We start from the raw sequence: 12629 nt of genomic DNA, 5'->3' as shown, positions 1-12629 counted from the left end.
GGCTGGCGTGCGTGCGGCCGGGCGATGGGCATGGCGGCGGCAGCAGCGGCGGCGGCGGCAGCGGCGGCGGCGGCAGCGGCGGCGGCGGCGGCAGGCAGTGTAGGCGGCGCAGGCGTGGGCTGGGCAGGGGTAGCAGCAACAGGGGCGGCAACGACTTCAGCTGAGGGCGGCGGGAGGGGAGCCGCTCGCCACCAGCGAGAGGTCGCAGCCCGCCCCACCCTGGCGCGCTGGGGGCTCCTCCGCGCGCTGCTGGCGCAGCTCATGGAGGTATTGTAGCTCCCCAGGTGAGCGCCAGAGGTCAATGCTGACCTCTGGTGCTGCCCACGCAAGGCGGCGGCGGGCACCCATCAGGGCGCCGCACAGGGCAGGAGTCAGTCGCAGGTGGCATTCGCTGCGCCCGTCCCCACGCACCCGAATCTCAACGCAGGTCACAGGCACACAGTCAGGCACTGGCAGGTGAAGGCTGGCCCGGCAAAACAAAACGAAGGCTGCGACTGCGGCCCCCAGGCCCCCACCGGCCTCCAGAGCGAGCCCCTTGACCACGATATGGGGGAAATCGGGCCGCAGGGATGCCCGGGAGGCCGGGTTGCTGATCGGCTGCTGGCTGCGCTGCCCAAGGCTGGCTCCCTCGCTGCTTGACATGCTGATGGGTGGGTGGGTGAGTGTGGAGGGTGGGGGTGTGGGGGTGATCGGCGCGAGGCCGGCGCGATGGCTCTCTGTGAGCGGACGGGTGGGCTACTGTTGGCTATAATAGGCTATAATAGGCTATAATGCAGTGCATTCCATGCGTGCACAGGGGCATCCTGGAACCGTGAAATCAGGCATAGAGGAATCTAATCAAACTGGAGTTGCCCAAGAACTAGATTCATTGCACCTAAGCCATCAAAACAAGCCAGACGGAGAAAGTGGCGACACTGGCGACACGCTACGCGTGCTGTGCTTTGCATGGCGTGTTTTGCCCTATCGCACCGCGTCGCCCCCGAATCGTTTACGGCTTCCTCGCGTTCTCCACTTCGCTCTACCACGAGCCCACTGCCCCTCTCGAACAACCGGAATGCGCTCTGATTGAGTTGCAGTGTCCTGGGCCGTGCATGCCCAGATGGAGTGGCTCCCCGCCTGGGACCACCTCCCCGCGGAGCTGCTCTTGCACATAGCGCGCGTATTGGGCGGCACTGGCGGGCTGGCCCCGGCAAAGACGCTGCTGCGGCTGGTGTGCGGGTCGTGGCGCGCCGCCCTGCCGATCGGTGAGCCAGCGGCGGCTGGTCCCTCTTGCATGCCACCTACACAGCGAGAAGCCCATCCTATCCTGGCGCTGCCCTTCTGTGATGCAGGGCACTGTGTGCCCGCCAAGCTGTGGGCATGGCAGTCCCCTGCCATGGATGTGGCGCTGGCGCCGCACGCGCGCGCCATCGAGGTGCTGGCCCCTCTCCCGCACCCCGCCAGCTCGCCGCTGCCGCAGCTGGCGCTGTGCCCCCGCCTGCGCTCCCTGGTGCTGCGCCACATCCACGCCACCGCGCTGCCGGCGCTGGGGGGGCTCGCCGCGCTGCAAGAGCTTGACGCCACGGGTGAGGATGCCTGGGGTGGCACCGTGGCCCACGCCGGGTGTTGCTGCGGCCTCTGGTCTCGCAGCTTGGCTATGAGCTTTTATCTCCAATCACTGCCCACTGGCCGGCCCAATCGTTGCAGTGTTCTTCCCCGAAGCGAGCCCCACCTGGCTGGACTGGCTTCCAGGGCTGCGCCTGCTACGGCAGCTGCGCCTGGCGGCGGCGCAGATGCGGCTGCAGCCAGACGAGGGCCTCACCGCCCTGCTGCCTCTGGCCGGCCGCCTGCTGGCCCTGCGCCTCGACGGCTGCCTGCTGCTGACGGATGCGGGGGCGGGGGTGTTGGCGCAGCTCACGGCGCTCAAGCGCCTCGAGGTGACCAGCTGCCAGGTGGGGCAGGCGGCTGTGGATGGGCTGGCGGCAGCCCTGCCCCGCCTGGCACACCTCGAGCTGCGCCTGCTGGATGGGGTGGCGGGTGAGTCGCCATTGCCTGCTGCTCGCCGGTTGCGGCATGCTTGACACGACCACCACCTTCAACGTTGACCTGCTGCTCAGCGCCAGCAAGCAGCAGCGCGGCAGCATGGCAGCCCAGGGCAGCCCAGCCGTAGCTCCCCACCGTCCCACAGGGTCTCCACCACCCCGCCCCGCAGTGGATCGGCTCATGCGCTGGACCCTCATCGGCGCCGGCGGCGGCCTGGCTGCCCACGTATCCCGCGTCAAGGCCGGCAGCCTGCTGGCGGGGGCGGGGGCGCTGATGGCGGGCTCCTCGCGCCTGGTGCTGCGCCACATCGACGGCGGCTTCCTGCTCACCGCCCCGCCCACCTTCCACCAGCTGCGCCAGCTGGAGTCGCTGAGGTGGGCCGCTGCCGGGCGGCGGTGGGGGCCTTCCTTCGCTTGAGTCTGCTGCTGGCAGGAGGTCAAGCAATGGGGCCAGCTCTCCAGCGCCGGCTCCCACCCGCGCCGCTCTCCAAGCCGCGCCCTGCCGTGCCTCCCCGCCTTCCTCCCCCTCGCCTCCTCTGCAGCCTGCCCCGCATCCAGCTGCCGGCAGACGCGGTGCAGCAGCTGGCGGCCTGCACACTGCTGCAGGAGCTGGACTGCGAGCTCAACTACACGGTCAGGTGGGCTGCCGCGCTGGCACAAAGCGGTGACTAGCTGGGCCATGGTATATGCTGGCGGGGCGGGGATCCCGATCCATCCAGCGCCTTGCACAAGCCATCGCGCGCCTGCCTGCCACATCTCGGCTCACCCGCATCTGTGCAGGGACGAGGCGCTGGTGTGCTGGCGCTCGCTGGTGCGCATGCGCCGCCTCCGCCTCGCCGGCAACTTCTATCTCAGCGAGGGCACGCTGGCGGCGGTGCTGCGCGCCATGCCGCGCATGCAGGCAAGGCCCCCGCCTGCTGCAGCCGAAGGCGTGCGCCTGCTGCGCATGGGCTAGCTAGCGCGCCGCAGACCCCCGCCTTGCTCTCGGCTCCTGCATCCTGGCTCAGCCGCCCATCCGGTGTGCAGGAGCTGCGGCTGGAGCAGGTGCAAGGCAGCGGCGCGCTGCTGGCGCCGCTGGCCGCCATGCCTTGCCTGCAGGCGCTGGAGCTTGCCAGCTGCCACCTGAACGACGCCCAGGCGCTGACCGCGGCGCTCTGCTCGGCCTTCAGCCTGGAGCATCTCAGGGTGCAGGTGGGAGGGTGTGTGGGGTGCAGTGTGTGTGTGTGTATGGGTGTCAGGGCCAACCTGGCGGCCGTGGGAACGCACAGAGGCTTGGGCGCACTGCACGGCCGCAAGAGATGGGCGCATGCTCCGCCTGCTGATCGGCACGCCCCGCCTCCACACCCTGCCGCCCCGCTGCGCCGCAGTCATGCGGCATTCAGAGCGAGGTGTGCGAGGCGGCGGTGGCGGCGCTGGCGCGGCTGCCGGCGCTGAGGGAGGTGCAGCTGGGCCTGCGGCGGGCGCTGCCGCGGGCCACAGGCAAGCGGCCTCCCTCTCACCATGACTCAAATGCCGCAGTGCGGATGCTCGCAGTCGGCAATACAGATCCAAGCCCTCACCTGATCATGTCAGGTATCCTTCCCCTTTCGAGAGCTCCCTACAACTGAGTACCTTGTTCCCTGGCTGCAGCCGAGGCCATTGCCGGCGGGTGCGCCGGCTGCACCCAGCTCACCGCGCTGGACGTCTTCTTCTCTGGCTACTGCCGGGATGCGGCGGTGGTGCCAGCCTGGCGCCAGCTCAGCGCCCTGACCGGCCTGCGCCGCCTGCATGCCAGCACCGGGCTGGGCTGGGACGCAGAGGCGTTTGCTGCGGTGGCGGGGGCCGCCACCGCCCTGCGCGCCGTCACCGTCACGGACAATGCCGGGACGGTGGACGACGGCTGGGCTGCCTCGCTGGCGCCCCTCCGCCAGCTCAGCCAGCTGCAGCTCAACTCGTGCGCGAGGCTGGGACCGGGCGCCGCCGCCTGGCTGTGCCACCTCACCGCGCTCACCGGCCTGGAGGCCTTCAGGTGGGGTGTTGACAGCCTGACATCAGGCCGCAAATGACGCATGTGAAGCTGAGCGGGCGCTACCGCCGCACTGCTGTGCACACCACACACACATGCACATGGCTCGGCTCAACCGGCCGCCTGCTTGCCCCTCGCTGCCCCCTGCTCCTGTGATGGCCGCAGGTGCCCCGGCCTGGGTGGCGCGGAGACCGTGCAGCAGCTGCGGGGCTGCTTGCCCTGCCTGGCGGCCCTCAGCATGCACGAGTGAGGCCTTACAGCTGTCCGCAGAAAGGGTGCGGACTGGAGCCAGGCAGAGCCTGAAGACGGACAGGGCCTGCCGTACTGAAGCAAGACAGGAGGGTCGGCTCTGAGCAAGTTTGTACGGCAGATTATCAGTTCCTGATGAGGCAGTGAAAGATGAAGTGCAGCGAGACAGAGAGGCAGGTGCTGCGGTGCTGCGGCAAGTGCAGCGTGCAGAAAAGGAATGAAATGGCCAGCGGTTGGTTGACAGCTCTCAAGAAGGGAAGGAAGACCAGGGGAATCGTGGCGCACCGAAGGAGAGACGGGGCAACAGCCACGCCACACACTTGGCGCCAAGTCAGATCACCACCACGTGCTTCTCAAACTCGGCATTCAGCGCCTCCTCCTCTGGCGACAGCCTGGCACCCTCCCGCACCGCCTCCTCCGCCGCCTGCACCGCCGCCGCCGCCGCCGCGTCCAGCGCCTGCATGCGCTCGCCGTATCCCTCGAAGCTCCACAGCTGCGCCTCGGGGATGGCGCCGCCCAGCGAGTCGTCGATGTGCTGCAGGTTGAAGTGCTTCTCCAGCTCCTCTGCGGCGGAGGCGTGGCGTGGGGGCGGGCAAGGCGGGGTGGGGTGGGTGCGAGCGCGGGCGTGTGTGGGGGCAGGAGCTCTAGACGCACAAAAACGGCTGGCTGGGTGTGGGAGCCGGCACACGAGACGAGGGAAAGCAGCAGGTTCTCAAGGGAGCTGCCAGCCTCCTGCTCCTGCCGCTGCCACGCAGCCCGGCGCCAGACCGCCCCCCGCATCCCCCGGCCCCGCACCCGGCGGGCTCTTGGCCGACAGGAAGACCAGCTTGTCGCGTGTGTTGGGGTCGATGAAGGGCGACACGGCGCGCCACAGGATGTTGAAGAGCGTGGGGGGGCGGTATGACACCGCGCACCCGAGCCGCTCCGGGAAGTGGTTCTGCGGCGGGCAAGGCGTGGGGGAGGAGGGCGGCGAGGCGCGGTGGAGCGCGGCAGAGTGGCAGGCGCTGGCCGGGCCGGCAGCTCAAAAGGAGGGTGGGTGAGAGAAGGACGCGGGCAGCTGAGAAGGACACGCCGCGCTGCACCCCGCCGCAGCGCCTGCAACCCTGGCTGCCTGCGCTCCCCGTGGCCGCTGCCCCTGGCCCCTGACCTGCAGGATGCTGAGCACTTGCAGGGAGACCTTGATGGGGGGGCTGTTCTTGCTGTTGTACCCCACATAGTCCACCAGCCACGTCATCTTGCCGTCGGCTGCAGGGAGGGCAGGGCGGCAGGAAGACGGGCAGCACGGCCGGCGGGCGTGCACGCAATCGGTCGGTCGGTTGGGCAGGTCGGTTGGGCAGGTCGGTTGGGCAGGGCACGGGACACAGGTGACAGAGGCAGCAGACGGCAGCCGATTGGGCACGCCCTACACTTGTTTGGCGCCGCGTGGTGCAGCTGCCACCTCAGCGCGGCGCCGCACCTGCCGACACATCTGCGATTCGAGCCGCCTGCTCTAGTGTGTACACCAGCCACTGCGGTGTGCCAGGGGCCCAGCAACCGGCATGGCTGGTCAGTGCCGCCCCGCCTCCCTCCTTGCAGTGGCTACCCTTCACTGCACCACCACGGTGTGCTGCTGCGGCCAACCCCCACACGCACTCATCCCACCCCAGCACCAACCTTGACCCGCTCGTCGCTATTGCCGCTGTAAGCCGCCTCCAGCCTGCATTGCCAGGTGCGCCATGCCCCAAGCTTCGACTTCATGCAGAGCAACCAGCTTCGCGAAGCGCCCCTGCAGGCGCCCAGCACCTGCACACCCCAGGCCCCAGGCCGCGCACCCACCTGGGCCGCATGAGCACCACCGGCCGTCCCGCCTTGTCTGGCTGCTCCAGGATGAACAGCTTGCCGCGCGCCCCTTCCTGCTTGATGTTGTCCCAGTGAAGCGCATGCGGCTGGTACTCTGCCCGCCACCGCAGCGTCTCCAGCAGCATCTGCGGGCGGCAGGCGGCGAGGCCGGGGCGGGCGCCGGGCGGCAGGTTGGGTCGACAGGCGGCGGGGAGCCGGGCTGGCGTTTTGGAGACTCAGAAGCAGCGGGTGGCAGCTGCTGCCACATTGGGATACAGCCACACACCTTGGTGGCCTTGGCCAGGTTCCAGCTGCGAGCCCGCAGGTAGCGAATGTAGGTGCCGCGGGTGCAGAAGGCGGTGTGCGCGGCAGAAGCCTGCGGCGCAGGCAAAGCACAGTTGGGAGGGCCGATTTCCACTAGGGCACCAGTACCACCTGGATCACATTTCATCTTGCTGTCAACCAGATTGATGACAGCACAGGGCCTAGGGAATGCAGCTGCGGTGGCGGCGGCATTCGACCGCTGGCGGCGGCGGCGGCGGCAGCTCACCGCCACCACGCTCGCCACTGCGTCCTTCAGCTGGACCACCTTGCGCTCCTCCTCATCCGTCAGAGACACGGTGGCATACCACGGCCGCGCCATCTCAGGGCGCTGGGCAGCAGCAAGGCGATGAGGCGATCCAGGCAGGGGCTCTTACTATCAAGTACCCGAAGGGCTTGAAGGGTGATCGGATAGCACGTGGGGCAATGCGGAACTGCTACTCGGTTACCCTCCCGATGCACCGACCTTTGCAGTACACCGACCAAAAGGGGGGTACAGCTCGGTCTTGGAGGCTGGGCAGGCCGCAGCAGAGCGCTCGGTATCCCTACGACTTATCCAAGACACACTGAGAGCGAAAGTGGCCGATGCCGATGCAAGGCTGCAAACCGCTGCTGCCGCCGCCGCCGTCTGCTTTGGCGACTGCCACGGCAAACTCTCTCCATGCTTTTAAATGAAGACCAGTAACAGGAAAATCTCATAGATCAACAGAAGAGAGCACAAGAGCTACGCCCTGGCCTCGCCTCCTGCAGCATAAGCTCGCTCCACTTGCATGCCACTCCTTCACGACCGCAAGGTCACACTCAGACGGTGCGGAAGGAGGCACGGATGGCGCGCAGCGAAGCCTCGTTTTCGGCAAAGATCTGCGGGAGGGAGGGACAGGAGGAGCAGCGGAGCCGCAGCAACTCGTCAATGTGCTGCCTCGGGCCAGCAGGCTGCACGCACACAACTGCAAACAGTCCCAGACGGGAGACAGCCGCTGCTGCTGGGCGCGGCAGGTCCCGCCTGGATCTACCCTCCTGCGCCTGACACCCCCCCCTCCCCTGACACCCCTGTGCACCCGCCCACCCACCTTCTCCGGCGACTTGACAAACATAGCGTACACCTTGCCCGCATTGACGGTGATGCTGGACAGGTAGTGCTGGCTGGGGGAGGCAAACTCGACATCTGCGGCAGGGGTGGGGTTGCGTCCAGGGCCAGCGCGTCACACACAGCACAGAAGGTGGTTTCGCCGGAGGCGGGCATCGGGGGGCAGGTTAGCCGTCAGCGCGTTTGCCAGGCTGGCTGGCTGGAGCAGCGGGAGCGGGAACCGCCACCACGCCTCCCCACCAGCCCCCCTCATCACCCCTCCCTCATCATCCCCACCCCCTCATCACTCCCCTCATCACCCCCACCCCACCCCCCAGCACCCCCCTCCTCACCAAAGTACTGCTGGCCATCCACCTCCCGGAACTCATCCTTGCGCATCACCGCATCGCCCAGCGCATCCTGCGCCCAGGCCGGCGCGGCACCAGCGGCAGCGCCTGTGGGCGCCCAGCGCAGCTGGGACCGGCGCGCTGCCGCACCTCGCGATGCACGGCCCGCCTGTGCCCGCCTCCCACCTCGCCAGGCACGCCTGCTGCCCCTGCCACCCAATTCTCGTATCCCACCTCGCCACCTCCCCTCACCCTCCCGCCTCCGCCTCCCCTCACGCACCCCCCACCCACCAGCATGTCGTAGTCTGCCCCCGCAAAGCCCTCCAGCGTGGCATCCACGTTTGTGATGCGGAAGGATCGGTTGTCCTCCCCCGCACGCCCCAGCGTGATCACAAACACCTGCTGCAGCTTGTTGGCGGGGTTGTAGATCTGGCAGGGGAAGGGGTGGGGGAGAAGGGAAAGGGAGGTGGTTGCAGGGGGTGCAGGCAGGCGGCAGGGGACGGCTGACGCATCTGCGGGCGTGCCTCGACAGGGTCCGCGCAGGCGCCAGCGGGCTCCGCCTCACCCGGCAGTCCACCCCCTGGGTGCCCTTGTCGCGCTTGTTGATGATCTCGCTCTTCCAGCCGGCAGGGTACTGGAAAATGTACTTGGCTGCAGGGGCGGAGAGGAGAGGAGGGCGCAGCAGGCAGCAGGTGGTGAGAAGGCAGCGAGAGCCGCGCCCCCTGCCGTCTCGCAAACCGCTGCTGCCGCTGCAGCTGCCACCAGCTGTGCTCACCATCCTCCTGGCGGCTCTGCGAGGTGCCGCCGTAGCCGCCGTAACTGGTGGGAGGGGTTGCTAGGCCGTAAAAGGTCTCAACCTCTGCGCTCAGCGGGGCGGCAGCAGAACCCATGGGGTGAAATGGAGGCAGCAGTGCGCAAGCGGTAACGAGCGGCCGACTGGGAGATAATTCTGAGCTGGGGCGACACCACCGGGCGACTTACCCCCAGCCAGCGCCGGCTGCGCCTTGGCGGCCGCCAGCACTGCCGCCAGCCCCAGCAGGGCCTGCCGCCGGTCCAGCGCTGCGGAGGGCTGCTGCTGCTGCCGTTCCGCGGCGGCTCGCACCGCCGCCCCCCGCCGGCAGCCAGCGCCACGCCGGGAGCACGCAGGCCGGAAGGCGGCTGCCTGGCAGCGGCTGGCGCTGATTTGCGTGGCCAGCGACATACGGCTCGCTCTCTAAGTGCACACTGTCGGGGGTGGTGGATGAGGCGCTTGCGGCGGTTTGCAGCGACTGCGATGAAGTTGGTGCGAGTGGTAATGCACAGATGGGCGCGATGGGGCCTCTCGAGACATCACCAATCGCATCGATCGCCAGCGCAGCACAAGCTCAGCAGGAGCAGCCACGTCCCAACCTCAGGGGCAGCACCCCCAATCGGGCACCTCCACCTCTTGGACAACTGCCTCGACAGGGGCAGCCGCAGACAGGGTGGCGAACATCCCGCTGCTGGTGAGCCGCACACGGCGCTTCCACTGCCAGGGATGCAGCAATAGAGCCCACAATCCCCAGTAGCGCCCGCCCCCAGCATGGCGTTAGCCCGGCACCACCTCCGCGCCGGCGGCGGCGGCAGCGGCATCACCCTCGTTCTGGGCGTGCTCATCGGCCTGGCAGCAGGCGCCAGCCTGCTGTCCATCGTCATGCACCACACCACCACAGTGGCCATGGACGGCGGCCTGCCCAGCGCCACCCAGCAAGTCATGTCCGGCGGCAGCAGCGGCGGCACCGCGGCCGGGCGGTGGCGTCGCCCCGAGGCGCCCGCCTCGCTGCCGCGGGAGGTGTATGCGCTGGGCCCCAACCACGACAAGGCTGCCACGGACAAGGTGTCAGCGCTGCTGAGCGAGCAGGAGAAGAAAGAGCTGCGCGAGCTGTGCGGGCGCACAATGTACCACAGCTTGCAGGTGCTGTGGGTGGAGGCTGGCATGGGGCGTGGCTGGCTGCAGCACTGCGGTACAAGGGCTGGGACAGGCCTGGGTGGGCGCGGCCTGGACGCTGACCGGGGCAGCTGTGGTTGAAGCATGTTGGCATGCGTTGCCGGGGTGCGGGGCAAGGACGTCCCGGGTGGTGCCCCCCCCCCCAACAGCACAGTTGGTAGATACCGAGGTACCTACAGCATCCGCGCCGCGTCCTGGCTGCAGACGGGCTGGGTGTCGCATGAGACCGGCATCTGGACCTTTGTGGCCACTGGTGAGGCGGCGGGCGGCGGGGGCAGCGGCAGGGGCTTGCAGGGCATCCGCTGCAAGAACCATGGCTGGCGCGATGCGCAATCCAGGGGCATCGCTGCGCTTTCATCAGCATGAATCATCTGAGCCCTCCTCACCTGACCGCCCCCGCAGGCGACCTGCCGCTGATGTGGATCCGCGACTCGGCGGTGCAGATCAGCGTGCTGATCCCGCGCATGGCCAGGCAGCCGCAGCTGCGCGCCGTGGTGGAGGGCGCCATCCGCGCCCAGGCCTTCTACATCATGCAGGACCCGTAAGTTCTAAATTTAATTGATGTACAAGAAAAGTAGTGACGCTATCTGTTGTCCATCTGAAAACAAAACCTTATAAATCTGTTAGTGCAGATACGCCAACGGGTACGAGCCCGAGTGGCGGCACCCCGGTGAGGGCCAGGCCCGATGCGCCGGCGGCCCATGTGCCCGCCCGCCTCCTCCATCTCCCCTGGCCTTGCCGTGAGCGTCGCATGCGCCTCCCAGCCCCGCTCTGCACCCCTGCCCCACACCCCGCTGCATCCCGCTGCCATGCAGAGTCGCGGCACAAGGGCGACCGCACCGCGGGGCGCGGCGGCTGGGTGGGCGTGCGCAACTACGAGCTCGACTCGGGTGGGCTGGTGTGGGCTGGGAAGCAGACCTGTCCCCTTGCGTCCTGCCACCCCTGGCTCTCTGTCCATCCCCTGCAAGGCGCTCCCAAGCATCCCAGCCGCCCCAGCCGTCCCGCACCCCGCCAGCCCTGCCCTGCCCACCCCCCGGTGCCGTGCCCCTGCCGCAGGCGCCTACTACCTCAACCTGCTGTGGAACTACTTCCTGACCCCGGGCCTGTACCGCCCAGATGCCCTCATCTCCGAGCCCTCCACCTACGACGCCGCCAACCTGCTGGTGGATGTGTGGGTGCGGGAGCAGCGCCACAACGCCTCCTCGCCCTACCGATTCCACGAGCTGTCCAACGGGGGGCTGGGGCCCCTCGTGGACTTCACAGGCGCGCCCCGAGGCTGGGGGGCTGCTCCCGAGGCTGGGGCTGGGAGTGCCCGGGGGCGCGCAGCGTCTGCCGGCAGTGAGGGGAGGCGGCCAGGCATGGGCGGCTGCTGGCAGTCACCCCACGCCCCCCGGGCCTGGCTGGCAGGCATCCAGGCCCCTTCTGGCCCTTGCTGCCTGCCTGCCTGCCTGCCTGCCTGCCGACCAGCAACAGCACGCTCGCCTCAGCTTGCCCGCCGGTCGCCCGCCCCCCGCCCGGTACCGCAGGCATGACGTGGAGCGGCTTCCGCCCCAGCGACGATGCCAGCCAGTACGGCTTCCCCATCCCCGCAAACATGTACGCCTATGCGGGGCTGGCGCGGGCACTGGAGCTTAACAAACAGGTGCGGGCACGTGTTCAGCTCGTGCCTGCGTGCTGTGCGTGTGGGTTGTGGCCGTTCCGCGGCGGGCAGGCTCCTGCCACAGAGGCGCCGGATGCGGGCGCCACAAGCTGGCGTGAATTTCAGTGCTGCTGCTGCTGCTGTGTGTGTGTGTGTGTGCGTGGTGTGCAGGTTTGGCAGATGCCTGAGTTTGAGGCGAAGGTGACGCGGCTGATGGCAGAGATCAAGTCGGGTGCGGGGGGGGCTGGGCAGCGGCGTGCTGCCGCTTGACTGCGATGGGCGGCAGGGCTGGGAGTTCGGGCCTGGCCTGCATGCCCATCTGGCTGCCTGCCGGGCACGGCGCGCTGGCCGGCTGCGTGCGTGCGGCCCACCCCTGGCGCGGGCGGGGCAAAGCGCTGAGGAGGCGCGGCGGCCCGGCCACCCCTGCAGGCATCGAGAAGCACGGCGTGGTGGAGGTGGGCGGCGGGGAGCGGGTGTATGCTTACGAGGTGGACGGCAAGGGCGCCTCGCTCACCGACTTTGACGACCCAAACGGTACTGTATCGTACCATACTGCAATGTACTGCACAGCGCAGCTTGAGGGGGCCTGCCGCTTGCCTCTGTCGTCACCCCTGTGTCGCCGTTGCTGCCGGCGGTCTGCCTGCGTGGCGGGAGGGCTGGGCGGGCGGCCAGGGGCTCTGCTCCTGGGCTGGCGCTGGGCCAGCGGGCAGGCAGGCGCGCTCCGCAGGCGGCACCCGCGCCGCCTCGTGCTCAGGCGCTGACGCCGCTGCCCGCCTGCCCCACCTCCCCCCTGCAGTCCCCTCCCTCATCTCCGTCCCCATGCTGGGCTTCCCTTACGACAAGGAGGTGTATGCGGCCACACGCAGGCGCCTGCTGGACAGCAAGACCAACAGGTGCGGGGCTGGGGGCTGCGCCGCTGAGGGCTGGAGGTACCATGAGAGGCAGGCAGCGCGCAGCGCCTGCCCGCCAGGCTCCCTTCACCCCCGCCGCTGCCTGCTGGTTTTGGTGCTGTCGCACGGCTACCGCGGGCTGCCCTGGTGCCTTTGCCACCTGCCACGCCGCCCTGCGTCCCGGCTCTGCATCCCGGCCCTGCATCCCGGCGCTGCATCCCGGCACTGCACCCGACCCGCCCTGCGCGCCCTCCCCAACCCCAACCCCCCACCCACCCACCCACGAGCAGGTACTACTTTGATGGCA

General features: G+C 68.9%; 4 protein-coding genes across 4 annotated transcripts in view; 2 read left to right on the top strand and 2 right to left on the bottom strand.

The window, feature by feature from the left end:
- Nucleotides 1-1099: 1099 nt before the first annotated feature.
- On the top strand, nucleotides 1100-4276 carry CHLNCDRAFT_49503 (hypothetical protein; the record flags this gene model as incomplete). Its single annotated transcript, XM_005852075.1, has 11 exons — nucleotides 1100-1244; nucleotides 1332-1414; nucleotides 1460-1565; nucleotides 1687-2016; nucleotides 2192-2396; nucleotides 2564-2659; nucleotides 2802-2895; nucleotides 3120-3212; nucleotides 3389-3593; nucleotides 3651-4029; nucleotides 4192-4276. The coding sequence occupies 11 exons, from the start codon at nucleotides 1100-1102 to the stop codon at nucleotides 4274-4276; spliced, it is 1821 nt and encodes a 606-aa protein (XP_005852137.1).
- A 789-nt stretch (nucleotides 4277-5065) lies between these two features.
- On the bottom strand, nucleotides 5066-6472 carry CHLNCDRAFT_11319 (hypothetical protein; the record flags this gene model as incomplete). The annotated part of the gene is made up of 5 exons (XM_005851740.1): nucleotides 5066-5212; nucleotides 5423-5509; nucleotides 5904-6000; nucleotides 6091-6239; nucleotides 6380-6472. Coding segments are annotated over 5 exons (573 nt in total), but the record flags the coding sequence as incomplete, so codon positions are not given.
- A 743-nt stretch (nucleotides 6473-7215) lies between these two features.
- On the bottom strand, nucleotides 7216-8717 carry CHLNCDRAFT_49502 (hypothetical protein; the record flags this gene model as incomplete). The annotated part of the gene is made up of 6 exons (XM_005851739.1): nucleotides 7216-7275; nucleotides 7485-7579; nucleotides 7834-7900; nucleotides 8119-8256; nucleotides 8393-8478; nucleotides 8603-8717. 6 exons carry the CDS (start codon nucleotides 8715-8717, stop codon nucleotides 7216-7218), a joined length of 561 nt encoding a protein of 186 aa, XP_005851801.1.
- Nucleotides 8718-9742: 1025 nt separating this feature from the next.
- CHLNCDRAFT_49501 (hypothetical protein) overlaps nucleotides 9743-12629 on the top strand; it is a gene marked incomplete at both ends in the record, with an annotated part of 3521 nt that continues 634 nt past the window's right edge. The window contains 10 exons of the mRNA XM_005852074.1: nucleotides 9743-9833; nucleotides 9948-10046; nucleotides 10196-10334; nucleotides 10426-10463; nucleotides 10609-10683; nucleotides 10850-11131; nucleotides 11320-11435; nucleotides 11604-11664; nucleotides 11862-11966; nucleotides 12229-12325. Of these exons, the coding sequence (XP_005852136.1) occupies nucleotides 9743-9833; nucleotides 9948-10046; nucleotides 10196-10334; nucleotides 10426-10463; nucleotides 10609-10683; nucleotides 10850-11131; nucleotides 11320-11435; nucleotides 11604-11664; nucleotides 11862-11966; nucleotides 12229-12325 (1103 nt within the window). The remainder of the gene's footprint in view (nucleotides 9834-9947; nucleotides 10047-10195; nucleotides 10335-10425; nucleotides 10464-10608; nucleotides 10684-10849; nucleotides 11132-11319; nucleotides 11436-11603; nucleotides 11665-11861; nucleotides 11967-12228; nucleotides 12326-12629) is intronic.

The sequence above is a fragment of the Chlorella variabilis genome (genome assembly GCF_000147415.1).
Source record: "Chlorella variabilis unplaced genomic scaffold CHLNCscaffold_1, whole genome shotgun sequence".
NCBI classification, from domain to species: domain Eukaryota; kingdom Viridiplantae; phylum Chlorophyta; class Trebouxiophyceae; order Chlorellales; family Chlorellaceae; genus Chlorella; species Chlorella variabilis.
Note: the sequence above shows the minus strand (reverse complement) of the source record. Positions and strands in the feature narration are given on the sequence as shown.